This window comes from Chanodichthys erythropterus, chromosome 8 (genome assembly GCF_024489055.1).
Source record: "Chanodichthys erythropterus isolate Z2021 chromosome 8, ASM2448905v1, whole genome shotgun sequence".
In the NCBI taxonomy this organism is placed as follows: domain Eukaryota; kingdom Metazoa; phylum Chordata; class Actinopteri; order Cypriniformes; family Xenocyprididae; genus Chanodichthys; species Chanodichthys erythropterus.
The window spans coordinates 10,225,592-10,246,547 of record NC_090228.1 but is presented as its reverse complement, the minus strand read 5'-3'; the positions used below and the strand labels follow the sequence as shown (position 1 = coordinate 10,246,547).

At 39.8% G+C, this 20,956-nt stretch overlaps 1 protein-coding gene across 1 annotated transcript in view; it reads right to left on the bottom strand.

Annotated features, from left to right (window-relative positions):
- pcloa (piccolo presynaptic cytomatrix protein a) overlaps positions 1-20,956 on the bottom strand; it is a 47,910-nt gene that overhangs the window by 3,506 nt on the left and 23,448 nt on the right. Inside the window, exons 7-24 of the mRNA XM_067390956.1 lie at positions 18,733-20,785; positions 17,335-17,403; positions 16,197-16,285; positions 16,017-16,092; positions 14,107-14,232; positions 11,761-11,869; positions 10,867-10,928; positions 10,580-10,773; positions 10,439-10,489; positions 9,966-10,096; positions 7,230-7,256; positions 6,846-6,939; positions 5,999-6,070; positions 5,538-5,787; positions 4,852-5,040; positions 3,478-3,639; positions 773-914; positions 536-591 (exon numbers count right to left, since the gene is read on the bottom strand). Coding sequence (XP_067247057.1) covers positions 536-591; positions 773-914; positions 3,478-3,639; positions 4,852-5,040; positions 5,538-5,787; positions 5,999-6,070; positions 6,846-6,939; positions 7,230-7,256; positions 9,966-10,096; positions 10,439-10,489; positions 10,580-10,773; positions 10,867-10,928; positions 11,761-11,869; positions 14,107-14,232; positions 16,017-16,092; positions 16,197-16,285; positions 17,335-17,403; positions 18,733-20,785 — 3,952 coding nt within the window. The remainder of the gene's footprint in view (positions 1-535; positions 592-772; positions 915-3,477; positions 3,640-4,851; positions 5,041-5,537; positions 5,788-5,998; positions 6,071-6,845; positions 6,940-7,229; positions 7,257-9,965; positions 10,097-10,438; positions 10,490-10,579; positions 10,774-10,866; positions 10,929-11,760; positions 11,870-14,106; positions 14,233-16,016; positions 16,093-16,196; positions 16,286-17,334; positions 17,404-18,732; positions 20,786-20,956) is intronic.

Genomic DNA, 20,956 nt, shown 5'->3' with positions numbered 1-20,956 from the left:
ATATAATATAATATAATATAATATTATATTATATTATATTATATTATATTATATTATATTATATTATATTATATTATATTATATTATATTATATTATAATATAGTTCAAAAGGTTGGGGCTAGTAAGATTTTTTTTTTTAATTAATAAATTAATACTTTTGTTTAGCAAGGATCCAATTAATTGATCAAAAGTGCCAGTAAAGCATTTATAATGCTACAAATGTTTTCATTTAAAAAATCATGTGCTCACCACAGTAATAAATTATGTTTTAAACATATTAAAATAGAAAACATCTATTCTGACAGTCATTTAAGATTATTCTGCTGAAATAAATACAGCCTTGATGCGCATAAGAGGCTTCATTTAAAAAATGCACAGACCCCAAACTTTTTAACTGTAGTTTACATGAAACTATAATCTAATATTGTTTATAATCTAATAAATTCTATTATTAAATATCCTTGTGCAGTATAATACTCTCAAATACACAGACAAATAATCACAGAACCACACAACATCCCATGCAAACATTACCCTCTGTATCTCCATGAGCGGATTTCACAGCTTCTGTGCCGTTTGGAATCTTTCCACTGAATAATAAACAACATCAGGTCAGAGTACACATGGAGTGCCAAGAAAAGGGAGGGATTTACATAAATCATAAATAAAAGAGTGTTCTAGACTACCAAATAAAACCAAGAAACTAGATTATTTAAAACAAAACATGATTGATTAGCAATTATTATGAGAGTCATACGGAAAAGCACTCACAATCTGGGAACCTGGAAGATAGCACTATCCACCGCATTGGTCCCGCCCTCTTCATCCAATAGGCTAAAGGCACTGCCACTCAGACCGCTGTCCAATGAGGCTGCAGTAACAGGAGCATCACCAGATCTATGGCTGCGGGACGCTGTTTTTGAAGTGGACTATGTGAGTTGCACAAGTCACATACACTACCTATGACTGGCAACTATCAGTTATGGGGTAGATGTCCACATATCCACTCCCAACACATACACACATACATACAAATACTGGTACTGCTGGCAACATTTAAAGAAAGCATGACAGCACTCCATAAATGAAAGGAAATATCACAGACAGAGATATGCTAAGCAGACACAGACAAAAGCACAGACAGAACAAATTAATCTGTTCATTAGTAAACTGTGTGTTTGAGTTTTGCACATTAAGTGTTTTGCCAGAGTAATTACATTATGCTAATACTGTTAGCATTATGTTAAGTTTATTTTATTAATGGTTACTTACGTTTAATTAAATTTGAGGGTTTTTTTATGTAGATGTATTTCGGAGTGTTTAACTTAGAGTGATGGCGATGGTGTGACGTGGGATGCATGGTTTTGGCACGTAATTCATGCACACAGTCTTTTTCACACAGATTCAGCAATGGCATCTTATGAGACTCTCTTGGGATGGTCAGGGGATTACGTTCCCTTCTAGGGTTTCCTATCACAGTTGAGTGCTACTGGTTTGTCCCCTGGTTTTAGAGAGCACGTTGCTGGACTGTTGAATGAGACTGAGACTCGCTGCATGAATTTTCTGTGAAGTGGCAAAGGGCGAATTCCAGTCGGAAGTGAGCATCAGGCCCTACTCACTTGGAAAAACTGAGCACTTTAAAGGCTGCATGGATTTTGAGCAATATGTGTCACTGTTACTCTACTCAGCAAAGTTAAGGCCTGTTCACACCAACACAAAAGTTTGGTACAAAATTTTGGTCAGGTTTTTACATGCGATTTGTCTATTTGTCAAGTTTTCCTGCAGTTTTCCTGCAGAATTGGGCTACCTTTAAAGGGATAGTTCACCCAAAAATTAAAATTTGATGTTTATCTGCTTACCCCCACAAATGATGATTTTTAACTGTAACCGTTGCTGTCTGTCAGTCAAATAATGCGAGTGAATGGGAACTCTAACAATAGTAGAAAAACCTTGCATAGACAAATCCAAATGAAACCCTGCGGCTCGTGACGACACATTGATGTCCTAAGACACAAAACGATCTGTTTGTGCAAGAAACCGAACAGCATTTATATCATATTTTACCTCTAAAACACCACAATGTCCAATTGCGTTCAGCACTCGATTAGTGAGGTCTGATCGCGCTCTGACAACGGCAGTGATGTCTCGGGCATTCAATGGGTGCGAGACATCACTGCCGTTGTCAGAGCGCAATCAGACCTCACTAACCAGATGTGGAGGGCAGTTGGACATAGTGGTATATTAGAGGTAATACAGAGTAAGCAGATAAACATAAAATTTTCATTTTTAGGTGAACTATTCCTTTAAGTTGTTGTCATAGGTTAATTTTTTCCTGTGGATTACTTTCCAACCCCATACGTATAATTTTGGCACTCCAACACCACCAAAACACCCCCTAGATATACAAAATAGAAGGAGAATTCAATGGAGAAAAGCGCATTGGCCTATTTTTGGACTACTTTTGACTGGCCATTGGGCTTCTCTTGCTGCAAAGACCTGGCAACCCTGGTTCAGAAAAAAAAGGCAGACAGGCTGAATGAAACTGCAATTTCACTCTCTGGTAGTAGGTGGCGCTTATTAATATTCTTTTGTTTGTCTCAGTATTTGATTTGCTACTTTCCATTTCTGACACCCACTTATCACAGAGAAGAAACAAGTCAAACAGCAGTAACATGTTTTCAAACAGATGTTTATAAACAGCAAATATGAAAGTAAAGAGAGGGGGGTATGGATTCTTCCACTGCTATTCACTGTCACTTAGCAATGTAGACTGTTTTTAAATGCCACCAAGTGACCAAGATTTACGCAACAGCTGAGTCTCCAAGCACATGACATAATTATAACTCTTATTGGTTGGCCAGTTTTCTTCACGGTGCAATGGAAAAGAGATTAGAACATTACTCTCCATTAAAAACGTTCCAGACTAATGTTTGTGATGGTCTGAAGAGATGCATTAACTGCTGTTTACTGAAATGGATTTTTGCAACATTCATCTTGGTGTGAACAGGCCTTTAACTTCATGCTTAATAAATTCATGCTAATGTCTGTTAAGATTGCTGAATACCTCAAATATTGTCTTTTGTGTCTTTAATTCAAATGTTTTTTTACTTGTGTGTTGCAAATATGTAATATTCCTGGGGTGTCTGAGAGCAACTGAGGGCTTTAAAATAAATACATTTCTTCAGGTTTCAAAACAAATCATGAAGATGCACCACCCAGGTTGACATGATCATAAACCGTAAATTTAGATTCTTGACCATCTTCTGTAAAGGGATCCAGTTGCTCACTTTCGTTCGGAACGACCCTTCAGATAGCATTCCCTTCCCGCAGTGCCTTTCGTTGGTACAAATACACCCTTTGCATTACACCTAGAGTGTCCTCAGCTAGTTCCGCTAGTTAGATGTGCGTTAGTAACTCAACATCCTCTCTCTCTCTCTCTCTTGCTGTTATCGGCAATCATACGAGACAACTCTCACCTCCGTCCGGCTGCGGCCTCTCTTCAGACATGGCTTTCCTGAGGGTCAGGTGTCGGCCATCAGGGATCTCACTGGCCGGCGACTCGGATGGGGCTCTCTGAATGGTGAGCACACCAACTACGCTGTGCCGGTGGTGCCTCGGGTCGAGGCGGCCATTTTGGGCTGGGGCCATATATCAGCCACGGGGTGGGGGCGAGAAGGGGGGGAGGTTTGGAGAGGGGAGAAGGGGGGCGAGATGGAGACTCAGAGTATGAACTCGTCACAACATGGACACCACCAGCTTTTACTGTAGGTCAAAGTCACATGCAGCCACAGTGCGCGTGGCCCGGCTTGGCTCGGGCTTACAGCGTCAACTGAGGTGCAGTGTAGGCCAGCGAGGGACGCAGAGAGAGTGGAGGCAGGGTGGGATGGTGCTTTACGGCCACATGCACGGCCATCTTGGTGGAGTGGGGTAGCTGCTGAAAAGCCGGCCGTCTGGGACAGAAAACAACTCAATGGGATAAATAAAAGAGGAGTTAAAAGAAAGGTTGTCAGGGCTGTCGTGAAGGGCTCAATTGGGCAAAACATGGTGCTATGTGTTGATTATTTGCTTTCTAACTTTCTAACAAAGTTGTTAGTTAAGTCGGTTTAACTAAAATAACCTCAGAAGCAAGGTTCCAGCATGTCCCTCTGGGGTAAAAGGACAGGTCTGCATGACTCGGTGCCTGACGTGTGCAGTCAGATCTCCTCACAGCGATTGACAGGTCTTAGCAATCTTAGTTAGCATCCTGTGGAAGGCTGATGGGTGGCAAAGGGCCTGACTAAGTCTAAGTCACAAATAGTTTTTGTTCCTTCACATTTTTTAATTTATTTTATGTATATGCATATTGTGTTCCCTGGGAATCAAACCCGTGACCTTGGCTAGCGGCATGCTAGCTGCACTGGAGGAACACTTTCAAGGTTTAAAGCATCCATTTTAAGGATGCAATGAAACCATCACACATAATAGATTAATTCATAGTTTAGCTCTGTTACTTCAAAGTATGATAGACCTTCTATTTATTATTTTTATAAATTATTTATTGTCCAGTCTAATTATTAAAACACTAAAATGTTTAGTGTAAATGTAAAATAAGTAAAAAAATTGGAAAAAGGATAATAATGTTCCTGTAAGCGTGTGTACGACGTGACGTGTTCCCAACACACTGGTGAGAACACACAGGCGAGGACGTGAAGTGACAGACTGTGACCACAAGGGGACCAGAAAAAAACGGGAGAAACCAGAAAACAACAACGGGAAGAAAAAAACAAAAGAGGGCAGTGAAAAAGAACAGGAGGAGGAACAGATGAGTGCGAAGGCAGCCATGCTGTGGAGGTTTTATTTGCGTCGTTTACTTGGTTGGAGACGGGGCTGCTGGCCGGCAGCTTCGGCCGTTGTTGCGGCATCGTCAAGGTGTGCCCGGGCCGTGCCACTTTTGCCATGAGCACGGGAGCCTCCGTGGGGGCGGGCTTGGCCCTCGGAGAGGGACGGCTTCGACGTGCCAGGGCTACTGTGAGATTTCTCAATAGTGGGGACCTGCGTGTCTAAAACAATCAGAACCAAATTACCACAAGGGCCGATTCATTCCCTACTTTTGCCTATTTATTCATTTTAATTCTTCAAAATCCCATTCTTATTTATATTCTACATGAACTACAGTTATTATTTTGTGAGTTTACTTGAAATAATTGAGTCTCCTTCTTACACAACTTATGTGATACCTAAGGTCCAACTATTGTGCCCTAGTTAGCATCCTGTCTGAGTGGCCCTGTCACACCCTGCGTGAGGTGGCTGGAGTGAAGCGCTGGTGAGCTCAGCGCCGTTGTGAACTGAACACACATATATGGAGAGCGAGAAGCCAAAGCTTGGAAGCTCGAGAAATACAGGATGGAGAGATCAAGTGAAAGCAAGAACAATACAGAGAGAGTAGAGAAGACAGAATGCCTAGAAATGACAGCAATAGAAGGATGGAAAAGAGGAAGACATCACGACTGGAAATGTGAAAGAAGTGGCAGAAGTGGCATGCGACTTGCGGTCCTACCCTTGGCAGGGTCAGGGAAGATTCCGTGACTACGGCTCTTGATGACCGAGGATTTGGGCGAGTCCTCCTTGCTGTGGCCGGAGGTCTTTGGGGAATGCTGGGTCCCGTGTCCTCCGTGGGGTTTGGGCGAGTGCTGGCGGCCCTGTCCCGAGTGAGAACGCCGGTGATGCTCACCCTCGCTCTGCTCCTTCAGAGGCAGCCAGCGTGGGACGTTGTCCAGTTGTGCCGTGTTGGACAGGTCGATTAGTACCTAGCCCCATACATGCACATTTCAGAATTATTCAGTGATAGTAGAGCACGTATATGTGGATTGTAGTCCATATTTTTGGCCCTGAATATAAATGTATTTCTGGTTATGTATTTTTGCATAGATAGATAGATAGATAGAAACACATACACACTTCTGTATCGTTTAGACTTTAAATTTTCAAAGTGTGTTTAAAGAAGTTGTAGCTCCTCACCTCTCCCAAGAAGTCATTGGCAGAGCTCTTGTCGTAGTCCCACACGCTGACCTCCAGTGTCTTCTTTCTTAGCTAAACACACACCACACAAACACAGAGCAGAAGATTAGATTGAGCAGATTCAATGCCAAGATGATTTATTTTGTGAGTGTATCGCTATACATTATCTTAATGTTGTCATTCTATGGAACTCTGCAACTGAATTTTATTCCATGGATCTCTAAATTAGGTGAAGACACCTCAGAAACACTCACAATATTTTCATCATTAGTATATTTCATAACATATTCACTTGTTTTAGGTATGGATTTAACTACGTTTCATACAAATAAAGTCAGTTTGTTCAGAAAAATAAATAATTTCCTCTGAACTTTGCTTCTGAAGTAAATTTTTACTTGAAAGCAAGACAAAAATGCTGATTAATAAAATATATCTTTTCTGTTAAACCAGCAAACATCTCAAACACGACATGTGGCACTGGAGGATTTAATCCAGATGGTTTTCTATACAAGCCTCACCTACATTCTGCCTTTCTCTCTCAATTAAGAGCTGTTTGCCTCACTTCAATAGTCCAGCAAAAACATATCAATCACATCTGTCAGCAGCTGCCTCAACAGAAAGTCTTTGGTCTTAATTAGACTAAAGTACTTCTGGGAGATAACAGACTTTTCCCTCTTTGCACCTAAAGCCTGAGATTCTCTCTGAAGAGCTTTCATATAATTGAAACCTCAAAACTGACATGGGATGTAGAAACTAAAAAAAGTATATTCCATCAAAGTAAAATCAGATATTTCTTTTGGTTTTTCAGACATGTGATGTATAAAAGTCCTGTGTGTTTGTAGTTCACCTGTTCCAGGTGGATATTTTTGTAGATTACAGTCTGGTTCCACTCTGGGTTCAGGCTCTTCTGAACGTGTTTGGACCTTCTTTTGTTTTCAGCACTACAATTAGATAACATACCACAAGAGGTCACCATGAGGTACAGTTAGATCAATGTGGCACAAACCATCAGTAACCGAAGCATGAAACACCCCACACTGGTTTGCACAATGGACGACATCTAGTATAGGCACACTTGTGTTGGTGCAGTGACCATATACTACATTGAGAAAATGATCAAATGAGCAACAATGATAAAAATGTAAAAAGAGCAAAACCCTACATTATTAAGCCATTCATGTCCAAGCATGGCCAAGTCTTGTATAATGAGCTGTAGGAAAGAATCACATACCTGGCATTCTGCACAACCATGACCTGACTGTGAAGATCCAGCATGCAGCAAAAACAGACAACAATCAGTGATGAGTGGAAAAGTGACTGCAAAAGTGTGTGTGTGTGTTTTTGCAATAGCTCATGCATTCATGCCCATATGGAGCAGAGAAATGGAGAGCTCCTGTTTCTGTAGGTTCAATCCAAGTACAGCATGATCAGATGAGAGCCAGAAATGATCCGATGCACACATACACAAACACACACACCAACCAACAAACATCAATCAGCGCTATCATTTTACACACAAATTGAGCTGCCATTGATTTTCCTCTTTTGCTGAGTCACTTACTGCTCTCATAAACACACACACACACACACACATACACACACAGACATCATTTAATAAACAGCTAAAAACTAGGGCTTACACAATATGCATAATCCTTTCCAGGCCTATCCCATGGACCTGGTGCTAATTACAGCCAGTTAAGTGATTTTCAGTTTCGTTAACTCTTTGAAAGCAGCAGCTAGGATTTAATAACAGCTCCGGGAGTCTTAATTTCGAGTGCCAAGGGTGAAACAGGTGTATTTATCTTATCTTATACTTTCTGTAGTCTCACATAGCTATTTTGGCAGGTCGGCCAACCGACTGTAAAGTGACCAACAACAGTCGTTCACACCATAGGTGCCGATTTATGTTTCTGCCCCCACCTGCTTTCACGCGATGAGAAATGCATGTACATCTTTCTTTCTTTTTTTCCACACATTTTTATTCATTTATGTCAACATGACTACAGTGGTTCAACCTTAAATGTGCCATCGAACTTTTTTTACAAGATGTAATATAAGTCTAAGGTGTCCCCTGAATGTGTCTGTGAAGTTTCAGCTCAAAATACTCCATACATTTTTTTTAAATTAATGTTTTAACTGCCTATTTTGAGGCATAATTAGAAATGCGCAGATTCAGGCTGCTGCCCCTTTAATTGCTCACGCTCTCCGCCCCCTCCCGAGCTCTCGACTCTATCATTGCATAAACAAAGTTCACACAGCTAATATAACCCTCAAAATGGATCTTTACAAAGTGTTCGTCATGCACGCTGCATGCATGCGTCGGATTATGTGAGTATAGTATTTATTTGGATGTTTACATTTGATTCTGAATGAGTTTGAGGCTGTGCTCCGAGGCTAACGGCTAATGCTACACTGTTGGAGAGATTTATAAAGAATGAAGTTGTGTTTATTAATTATACAGACTGCAAGTGTTTAATAATGAAAATAGTGATGGCTCTTGTCTCCGGGAATACAGTAATAAACGATGGTAACTTTAACCACATTTAACAGTACATTAGCAACATGCTAACAAAACATTTAGAAAGACAATTTACAAATATTACTAAAAATATCATGTTATCATGGATCATGTCAGTTATTATTTCTCCATCTGCCATTTTTCGCTTTTGTTCTTGCTTGCTTACCCAGTCTAATGATTTAACTGTGTACATCCAGACGTCCTGCCTTTGTCTAATGCCTTGAACATGAGCTGGCATATGCAAATATTGGGGGTGTACATATTAATGATCCCGACTGTTACGTAACAGTCGGTGTTATGTTGGGATTCGCCTGTTCTTCAGAGGTCTTTTAAACAAATGAGATTTATATAAGAAGGAGGAAACAACAGTGTTTGAGACTGTTTGAGATGTCATTTCCATGTACTGAACTCTTGTTATTTAACTATGCCAAGATAAATTCAATTTTTTATTCTAGGGCACCTTTAATGTTATGAAGCGACAAGAATACTTTTTGTGCGCAAAAACAATACAAAAATAACGACTTTATTCAACAATTTTTCCTCTTCCCTGTCAGTCTCCTAAGCAGCTGGAGCAGTGAACGCAGTGCAGAACTTCCATGTCTGAAGAAAGTTGAATAAAGTCGTTATTTTTGTTTTGTTTTTGCGTACAAAAAGTATTCTCGTCGCTTCATAACATTAAGGTTGAACCACTGTAGTCACGTTGACTATTTTAACAATGTTTTTACTACTTTTCTGGGCCTTAAATGACAGTAATTACATTGCTTTCTATGGGGGATAAAAAAAAAAACTCTTGGATTTCATCAAAAAATATCTTAATTTGTGTTCTGAAGATGAACCCGTCTTACGGGTTTAAAACGACATGAGGGTGAGTAATTAATGACAGAAATTTCATTTTTGGGTGAACTATCCCTTTAAACATTATAACATTCTCATTACTCAGTAATTACTTATACTTGATGTTAGTCTTTTAAGAGTACTGTCTTATTATCTGTTCGATGGTGTGCTTGATGAATTCATTACACAAAAGTCATTTAAGAACTGCAAATACATTGCCAACCAAACAAAAACAAATATTCTTTCTAAGACTGTTTTCTCGAGTCACTCTCTCGCTGATATACCTGATGATCAGTAGTGGTTCACTAAATAAAATAATTTAATAAATGCCTATTTACAATAAGTACTTAACTTAAATAACTATTAAATAATAAAACTGACTAAAATCAGCTTGAAAATGCTATCTCATGAAATTTGCTCATGGAATTATTTGACATACATTGCTTTTTTTATTGGTTAAAATGAATAGAGAATATCTTGTTTTTTTCTGTGGGTGCTCGACCATTTAGAGCCCCCAAGCACCCACAGGATCAGCACCTAATCGTTCACACTGGGGTTAAAACCATGAGACACAGCTCAGTTCCGGTTAGTTGATCTTTACAATGTACTTACCCTCTACCCGGCAGCAAGTAAACTTTAACGAATGGATCCGAGTAGCCGTTATTGTCCCGGGGTGCCAGATTCCGCGCTTGAAGAACATGGACGATGAGATTGCCCAGCTGTTTGTCGTAATTTATTTGAAGCTGCAAAATTGAAAGAAAATGGTTGTTCTACTTTCTACTAGTGTAAAGGTGAATGAATATGGCATAATCACATTTTGTTGATTAATAAGCAGGGTTTTGACCAGTGAATTCACACGACTTTACCAGATTGTTATCTTTTTATAGAGATCGCACTCATAAAGAGAAATGTCTAGCAGGTGAAATATTTTAGAGCTGAGCATAAGTAGAAAAACTCATACTGACTATAGAAATTTCCACATTTGCAAGTCTGTAAATCGCAATTTTAAAATTCCCTGTTTTCCAGTTTCCCCATGGCCTGAATAAGCTACTCATATAGCTGAGTAAATGAGAGCTGAAATCTACCTGGATCTCTCCTGACACTGGGTGGGACTGAGTTTTTGCAGCCTCAGAGGTCTGGGAAACAAAAAATCAGCAGTAAGAAAAGACATAGTTTTGCATTTGCCTCGTGTACACAAAAATAGTGTGTGTATGGCATTCGCATACCTTGCTGTGACGTTTCTTGCTGACAGAGGGTGAGCCAGGCTGGCCAGGGCTGGGAACTGCACTGGAACCAGCGGACGCTGAGGATTTATCCAGTGCTGACGCAGAGGAGGACGGCACCTGCTGCTGGGACACTTTCTGCAGCTCCGCAGCAAGCTGCTTAGGATCTACACCTGGTGACCGCGGAGGTCTGTCTCCTGTATATTTATAAATGCAAGTTAGTGGTCAAGTGCCATTGTGGTTAAGACATGATCATTTGATTGTCTTCTCCACTGACTGATGGTTCCCACCTTTGCTTTGGTCTTGAAGGTCTAGGTGGGAGCTTTCAGAATCAGACAGCATATTGAGGTCTCTGAAAATGACAAAGAGATAAATCATGGTCAAAGGACAAAAAGTTCAGTTGAGCCAGCATGGAATCAAAATGTACCCCATTTGCTTGCTTAATGTAAGTTTGTGGTCTTAATGTTCATTCGAACAGAAATAATATACTTTTTTTTTGGCTCTCAAATTACTTCTCTTTTTGGTTGAAGTCACAAATCCTTCCTACTTTTTCAACCCATTTCCGTCTAACCATCAGGCTCCATTCTGATATTTTTTTTACAATTAATTTCCAACCTACATTTATTATTTTTAAATTTCATGTTTCACTCAGAAATATGTCAGAATACAGAAATAAAATGGGTTAAGAAATGTTTCATGTTGACCTACAACAAGGATAATAACATTTAAAAGTGTTCTAATTTTTTCAAACAAGTACTAATAATTTTTTTAGTTGCACATTAGGGTTATAGCTTTTTTAATTAAAAGATTTCCTGTATCACAAATCAATGAACTTTTGCTTAAAAACAATGAAAAAAAGGTGACCCCAGATAAAAAATTGGAACAACCATATGTTACTGCTTATAAGTAGCACTTCCTAAAACTTTTTAGAACTGTTTAGAACTGTTTTTCTAGAACAATTCAAATCTTGGTATACATATGTATATAAAGGAATTATTAATTTCAATTAATTTAATTGTTTTTAAGCAAAAATTAATTGATTTATGATACAGTAAATCTTTTATTTGACAAATAGTCAAAAATGTTATAACCTTATTGTACATCTTTCTTAGATAGAAAGTAAACGTAAAAATTACCTCAAGCAAATTTTAAATAATTAGTAGCTATGCAAATCTGGCACTCACAGTCTGATACATAACTCCGCCTCTCCAACCTGGTGACCAACCAGACCCTGCACCTCCTCGTACGTCTTACCAGTCAAGCTAACGCTGTTCCACTCCAGAACTTGCATTCCTATGAAAACACACACAAAAAATTTGCCATTGGATACATTTTATTCACTATCTGGGTAATCAAATATGCTGTAAACAGCACTGCAACGGCACACGTCAGTTAAACAAACCACACTGTAGAAACCCTGTGAGAAAGGGAAGGGAACACACTTAGCAGAGTTCACTCCAAGTCACAGCAAACTGAAACCACTCTGTTGGTGCACTTACACAGATGAAAGCGTGTCTTCAGGTAGGCCAGGTAAGCCCTCTTTGGGCGTTTCGAAGCTCCCACATTACGGTGGATGCTTGGGGTTCCTGGAGGTGAATGTGTACTCGATCATGTCATGTACTGTACATTTTATACTTTAATGTGAGAGGTTGAACAGCAGGCTTGCATTACTCCACTGCTTAACACCAGCATGTCACATTGCTGTTGTAACCATGCCGACCGCATACATAATCACACTTACGCCAAGTAGAAACATTTGCCATTTCAGCCTTAAGAAGCTTCATCTGCTACTCGGTCATTACGTGGGAAAGAGGCAATATAATACAGTACAATACGGTACAATACGATACAATATGAGAAGAGAAGTAAAGAGAGGAAGAGACAAGATGAGACAAGACAAAATGAGATGAGACTAGAAGAGACGAGAAGAGACAAGATGAGATGAGAAGAGACAAAATGCGAGATGAGAAAAGAGTAGAGACCATAGAAGATGAAATGAAATGAAAGAGTAGATACAGAAAGAAACAAGATCAGAAGAGATTAGATGAGACAAGGTGAGACAAGTAAAGGAAAGACAAGAAGATAAGACTAAATTAAATGAGATGATATGAGAAGAGAAGAGATAAAATCGAAAGAGAAAACAAGGGACAAGATGAGAAGAGAAGAGAAAAAGTGAGCAGAGACGAGAAAAAAAGCACAGAGAAGAGATAAGAAAAGGGTAAATGAGAGTAGATACAAGAATAAAGAAGATCAGAAGAGAAAAGACAAGGAGAGATGAGACAAGATGAGAAGAGAGATACTAAATTTGATGAGACTTAAGATTAGATGAGAAGAGAAAAGGTGAGATGAGACGAAACAAGAAAAAGACATGTTAAGATGAAATGAAAGAGTAGATACAAGATCAGAAGAGAAGAGAAGAGAAGAGAAGAGAAGAGAAGAGAAGAGAAGAGAAGAGAAGAGAAGAGAAGAGAAGAGAAGAGAAGAGAAGAGAAGAGAAGAGAAGAGAAGAGAAGAGAAGAGAAGAGAAGAGAGGAGGACACAGTTAAGGAATCAGATGTCTAAATACAAAGTGATATTTGATCGAGTGTGAGAGGAGGAGGAAAAAGACAGATGTGAAGTGTCAGACTCAGTCAAAGCTCAGAATGTTCTTTCACAAAGCCCAGCTGTTGTATATAGCCTCATAAATAAGCCTGAGCACAGACAGATCCACTCCCTCCGGCTTCACTTTCCCCCTCGCCACCTATCCCGGCCCCTCGTAAATTATGACCGGGAGAAAGCAGCACAAAAGCCGGAGACCAAGCAGACCTAATTTACAATGTTTCGTGCTCACCCTCAGCCCCGGAGAAAGAGAAAGCATTAACATCTCAGTCACAACTGAGATCAATAGAGCTTGTAAAATTCAGCTCCATCAAATTGGCTGAAATTATCCATCAACACATTCCACAGCAGCCATAAAAGTCTGATCTGGGTTTTATTCCAAAAGTCTATGAGGATTCTTCCAAGTCAATGAGAAAATCTAGCCGTCAGCAATCACTGGGCGAATCTGTCACAATGAGGTCAATTGTGACTTCTAAAGTGCACATTTACATAACAGCAATGTAAAACACAGTGTTAAAGCAGTAGAACCTCAAACTTTTTTCAGCTGAACTCTCCAGAGACATCTCAGTCAAAGTTTCCATATAAATTTAACATTCAGCTCTCATTTGATCTGCACAACACCTACGCCGCTGATGTACACCGCAGAGGAAACACTGTCATGAACCTGAAACTTCAACTTAATTTTCTCCTTTTCTATCTTTATCTCTCACATCAAGAATGAGTCATTCCCAGAGCCTGGAGGTGAAGAATCGTGCAGATTAGCATCATTTGTTTTTTCTGTCTCCCATCACATCATTTTGTGCCCTTTAACGTCAACAGATGTGCTTCTCTCAGACAGTGAACATCGATATACTTCTTCAGCTTAACCAAACCAGTGAACCCACTCAGAGACAGGTCTTAAAGCAGTAACCGCCTTTCATTCAAGTGCCTACCTTCCACAATCTTCCCCGTCTGTTCTGCAGCTCCTCCAGGTAATACTTTGGCAACATACGCACCGATTTCCCCATTGCTTCCAGGGACCTCTTTTCCTCCAACCACACGAATGCCCAGTCCGTTTCCTGTGAGGAAAAAGTATTGTATAATAAACATCACTGTCTCAATTTTATTCACATTTCCTATATTTTTTGATCAGTAAGTAATAATGATAATGAAAAAAATAATAAATTAAATAAATTTGCAGTCTTTGGACTGGGGCTAGTTGTCACATATGTTATATACCAGTAAATATAAGATTTTGCAGAAAAGTTTTGCATATTGTTGTTCAACTCCTTTGTTGAAAACCCTTTTATATTACACTCTTAAAAATAAAGGTTAAAAAAATGTCATAGAAAAAACATTTTGGGTTCCCCTAAGAATGCTTCAGTAAATAGTTCTTAAAAGAACCATTTTTTTTTTCTTAGTGTGAAGAACATTTTAATAATCTGAAAGATTTTGTGCAATTAAAAGGTTCTATGGATGTTGAATGGGTAGTTCGCCCAAAAATGAAAACTCTGTCATCATTTACCCTCATTTTGTTCCAACCTTGTATTATTTTATTTTGAAGAATGTTGGTATCCAGACAGTTGACAGTAGTCATTGGCTTCCGTAGTATTTTTTTTCTTTCCTACTATAAAAGTCAATGGCTATCGTCAACTGTATGGTTACCAACATTCTTCAAAATATCTTTTGTGTTCAACAGAAGAAAGAAACTCATACAGATTTGGAACTACTTGAGGGGTGAGTAAACTAATGACAAAATTTTCATTTTTGGGTGAACTAACCCTAGTTTAAAGGATGCCAATAGGAACCTAATCAAACTAAAACACCAATATCTTCACATTCTGCTATAGCTGTGGGGTAAAAAAAGTCAGAACAATAAAACAACACATCAAGTCAAGATGTTATGGTGTCTTTACAGAAATTGACATTAAAAAATAAAACTACCCTGAGAAATACTAACTGGAGAGAAACATGACAACTAGACCCTCTATAATAACCACATAAACTCCAATGGCTTTTTAAAATGATAGTTTACCCAAAAATGTAAAATCGTTTTTTGAATGAACTATCCATTTAAGATTGAATTCATTTGCATTGCAACTCCCAGTGTTAAATTTACTCACATTTCCATCCTTTCCAGGACAGCATTTGTTGTGTGACGTATATCCTGTATTCAGAATCACAGACCCTTCCATCAGACTAATAATAAGCAATGTACACATTACCTTAATTGCAGTGCGACAAATCCACCAGTCACACCACAGTACACTCGTTATAGCCTTATTCATTGTCTTTTTTTAAGTCGCTTGTTTGTTCATCAGTTTCTAATTAAGAAGATAATCCAATTTGTGCATTACACGCCATTTTGAGCTTTGATGACTGATGGAACTAGAGTGATGCCAATCTGCCACATTGCTGCGTAATGTCTGCCCTGTTCTAATACTTAAAGGAACAGTGACACAGGAGATCGAGGAGAATCAACCACACCTACGTGACATACCAAAGCATGAGGAGGGGCTAGACCGCTGATGTGCTTTTGCTCAGCGGTTTTGTCTGTTGATATTTTGTGTGCAATGATGTGGCAAAATAGAGCACCACAAGAGGACGCTAAAGGGAAATTGGAGGGGAGCTAATGTGTTGTTTAGTAGTAGGCATAAAATAAAACTGTGCCAATGCAATCTCAGCATGGTGAAACTAATGTTTGCATAGACATAAGCCTCGGGCATCTCTCCATGATGGCCTGGTAGGCGAACAGATCCTATTTTACCAGGGGCAGCTGTCCTAAACGTCTGTTTACATTGTTGGAGCATGTCAGGAAGCCAAGCAGCACAGCACTGAGTATTTGACAGGTTGCACATCTTACCTGATACACTACGATCTTTGGGATCCCTCTGTAGTTTTATCCTAGTATGAGGAAACGGGTAGTGTGCTGACTTCCCCTAAAGGGACACAAAATGAGCACAATCGGAATCAATTTTCATAACACTCTTAACATGCAATGATATGTTTCTGTCAGAAATACTGTGATATGCATGCAAGATACCTGTCTTCTGTCCACCCCTTGTCCATTTTCTGTGCGTCCGTCTCGTGGTTTATCAAACCAGTCAGTTTCCTCCCGACGCAGGTGGTACGCTTCAGATAAACAGATGGAAATTAAAACGTTAAAGTCTTGCTTGCCAGTCTGTTACAACAAACCCCTAAAGACACTCTGGTAATATCATGTACTACAGACAGCTAAGGTACGTATGCAGTCTCAAATTTAAACAATATAGAGCCATCTGGGGCAGAAAAGGAAATGGTTATACAAAAGTAGAGCAGTTATTTTTGCATGCAAACCTAAAACTAAAACAAACCCCGAGGACACAATTCTTCAGATTGTTTTTTCTACATAATTCACCATAAGAATTCTGTAAAAAGATTTAGAGCAAGTCTGCTTGCTACTGTACCTACCCCCAAAACAAGTTCTCATGAATAGGGGTTAAAGACAGACAGGGATAGGAAATATTTTGGCATACTATCTTGCATTGGTGTTGGGTCTTTTCGCTACAGTGTGAAAGGTGGGTTTTATAGGGAGCATGGGAACATATAAGGGCAATATTAGATGTATTTTGTCATGGACTAACTGACCTCAGGTTATCAAGAAGAATCAACATTTAACAGAAGACAATTCTGGTGTTTACAGACCTGACATTCAGATGTAAAATGATATGACAGATGCAGATCCTGTTACATGCTAAAATGCTCACTAATGTGGAGTTCTATTACTGTGAATATCTGGGGTCATTTTGCCAGCTTTATGAGCATGACCAGTTTTTATCAGGGAGTCAATACTTCTCAATAGATTTGATATGCAAACTATTACTAGTATTACATGAATGATGTTTTGTTCACCAAACTGGTGAAAATGCAGCAGCTTAAACTGAGAAAATTAGAGTTATTTTTGGAGAGAAAGGAGTGTGAAATTCCAATTTAATCACAGATGCAAGAGCTGTATTCACTAACACAGCATTACATTATTGTGTGAATTCGTCATACTTCCTGTAACATGTTGTTATGGAGATGAATCTGTGGTCGATTTGGTTGCCTAACAGCTCATGGGTGATTGGCAGGTGGGTGGTCATGGTAGCGGGGGTGTGGGGGAGACGGGAGACGTGCAGGAGTCTAAGGTGGTTATACTCTACCGTTTGTGACATTCTCATGTGAGTTTCCTGGATCGTCTCTGCACAAACCCACCAGGGATTCACTTAGTGCTGCAACCAAGGCAAATGCATTTACTTCCAGATGGCACATATGATGAACACATCATATGCTGTTACATGTATGGGGTTAGTTACTACATAGATAAATAATAATAATAAAAACACTATAAAATTGGTGAGTATTTGGGTTTGAGCTTCAGGTTTTGTGGTTGTGTGATGGTTGAACCCTATATTGTGTAAAAATGACAATATTCATGTTTTTTGTAATGTACAGTGCAGTTAAGTTAATGTAATTTCATGCATTTTGAAGTTAATGAGGGGAAAGGGCATGCGATGCATATCAACTACTATGTTTTGATCTCATCAGTCATAAAACTATACTTTAAATTTCATTATAAGTAGAAATCAAAAGACAAATATTAACACAAAGCTGAGAAAAAGCATAGCCCTTACTATTTGCGGGCATTTATTATTTCCTTGTGTGCAAAAGAAAGCATATGAACATGCAGGAAAGTGAAAGAGTTTATTCAAAACCAGACAGGAAGAGACATGCAAATCACATGTGCTATTTATTAAATGAACATCAAACATGCAAACACAAACTGGCATGATAATTACTCCAGGAAATGCTAGCAACATGCATGAAGAGTATCATCTATCACAGAGAAATTTATGAATGAGCTATGACATTTGTATATAGGCTTAGAGGGTATAACATTTTCTCTATGGAAGGAAACTAAAACTTTTTAAAAATAAATTTAAAAATGAATGCCTGACCTTACACAGAATAATACAGTTTGTTGTGGTTGAAGTTTTAAATATAATTCAACATATCTATAAAGCAAACTAGAGGAAGTGAGATTCTGTGTGTATTATTATTTTGATGAATTATGCTGAGAAGAGTTTGCTAGAAGGCACTTTAAGATAACTAAACATATGACAAAATCAAAAACATATGCAGCTCAATTGTTAACAAGCAGCTTAACTAAAATTTTGAGGGTCATAAGGCTATTCCTCTGCTACGGAAAAGAGAGAGTTTATCCCATTCAGAGAGCACATGTACATATTAACTGAATGTGCAGAGACTGAAAGCATGCACTATTCACACAGAAACAAAAAGTCAGTCTGCGAAGAAATCACATGCAAAATGTTCACTTCAACTAGAAATGTTATTATAGAAAGCCAATTGGGACATTCTTATATTAGTTAAGCATAGTGCAATGAAGCTTAAACAAAACAGAAAAACATATATATTCAGAGAACTGATGGCTTCATATAGACAGGAACGAACACTTACAGGATGACACACAGATAAACAAAAAGCTGAAACTGTGTATGAAATGTTACTCCAAGAGGACAGTCTGTGGACAAACAAATTACCTTCACTATCAGACATGGTGCCCTGCAGATCATCCATTAGTACATAGCCACGTCCTCTTGAAGGATCTTCTCTGAGATGTTGCTGTTGAGGGTCTTGGAGGGACATGCATGACCCAAACTGATCACGGGAGTCAGCAGATATGGGTGGGAGCGGACCTGCAGATGCCCGTGCCATACCCATTGGCTGACCTACGGGACTCAGTGGGCTCTCTTCCTCTGAGTTCTGTGCCACAATAGGGATGCGTCCACGCCCACCTTGTACAATGGGCAGGCTTGTAGGTTTTGTCCTGCCTGATGGAGTCTGGAAAGCTGAGGTCTCTGAGGAGGGGTCACCTTCTGCTTTGAGCCTCAGAGAAGAACTTGAGATGTCCCTTTTAATGGACAGATCAAGGCCATAAACAGAGGAGGGTCTAGAAGAAGGCCGTGACCTGCTTCCACTGGGGTAAGCAGAGTCTTCTCCCAAAGAGGACCTCATGCCTGGGCTCAGATTCAGGCTTTGACCCAGATTAAGTGAACCTGCCAAATTGGCTCCAAGTGTGGAGCCCAGGTATTTCTGCTGTTCTGCAATGTTTTTGCGAAGCCCAAAGGTGATCTCATCCTGCAGAAGTCTGCTTGACCTGGGAGAAGCACTACTAGATCCCAAGTAGCTACTGTAGTCTGTTTCTAGACCCCTGCTATCCTGGATTGAGGAATACTTGCCAATGTTGCTGGTGTTTTTGTGTTTCTGGTAGAGCATAGATGTTGGGAGTTGCTTAGCAGCCTGTTTCTCTAAGGTAAGTCTACTGATGCTGTACTTCTCAGTTTTAGGGTAGGCCCTGTAGCCTCCACTAGACACTCCAGTGCTGGGGGTATAGTGATGTGAGAGTCCAGCAAGCTGCTCTAAGCTTTCAGTGCCCCCTGTGCTTCTCCTGAACTCCTGTTTCAGTTGCTGTTTTAAAAGCTTCAGTTCAAACGGCTCTTCCATTGGGTCCTCTTCATCTTGGGCCTTACCATAGGAATGAAGTCTGGAGGAACTTCCCAAGTAGTCTGTACTAACATCTGCAGCAGCATGTCTCAGAAGACGCTCTGCTTTGGCAAGCTCCCTCTCAGCAATGCCATAGCTGGTGGATGAAAGGCTACCAGTGCTCTTTGCAAGTTCTGCTGCATCTTCTAAAAGCATGTAGCTCCTTGGTGTTTGATGTTGATCTAAGTCTGAATAGAAGGAGTCAGCAGATACATTGGACATTGGACTTACTGCCATGCTCCCAGCACGCTCTTCTAGGCTATGCAAGTCAAGGTGGTTGCCATATTTTCCTCCCAAGTAAGATGAGGTGTCATAGTTAGTGGCAATTTTGGTAGAATCTAATTCAGAGAGGAGAGCAGCTTGTTGTCTGGCTTTCTGTTGGAGCAAGAGCATTTGGTGGTAGCTCTGTTGTTGTGAGGCAGTCAGAGAAGGAACAGAAGAGTAGATGGACTGGGATTGGTATGGTGACTGAGGCTGGTACAGGGACTGCTGGTACTGTGGGTACTGGTACTGGGAATACTTTCCATACTGGTCGTGCTTTGTCTGTGGAGGAACAAACTCATCAAGTTCTGACTGTGGTGCAGTACGTGGTCTCTCAAGCCCATGTCCACTGACCTCCTCTCCACTTCTTGTCTCACGAATGTTACTCACCTCACTGTCAGACATGTAGTCACGGTCCTCTGCAACACTCTGCAGATAGGCCCTTTCCCTCTTCTCCCTTTCTTTGAGCAATGCCTCCTTTCGTCGGTTAATGCCCATCTCCAGGTATCGCAGCTTGGCATCAATCTCCTTTTCTTCCTCATCCAGTTCAGCTTGCTTTTTACGCAGTTTGGAGGACTCTCTCTCAACCAGGTCTAGTTCACGATCAATGTCCTGCAGAATTTTTGCCCGTGCCATGTTAGTGCTCCGGCAGAGACGACGACGAGCTGAGCCAGTGCTGTAGGCTGTTTGTCCAGCATTGACAGCTTCTTCCTCTGAAGGTGGGTTAGGAAGGGTTCTTTTAACTTTCTTTTGGGTGCCAGATGGAGTTCCACTTGGAGATCCCTTTGCCTTTGGAGGACAAATAAAATAGCAATATCAGTGATAAAATGACAAAAGAGTATTTAATTCAAAAAACTTTTAAGCCAAATTGTTCATTGTAACAAAAATAATGCATTAAATGCTTTAAAGATGGTTTCATAGAAGCACTTTAAAAACAAGCAAAAAACTTGTGTTTTCCAG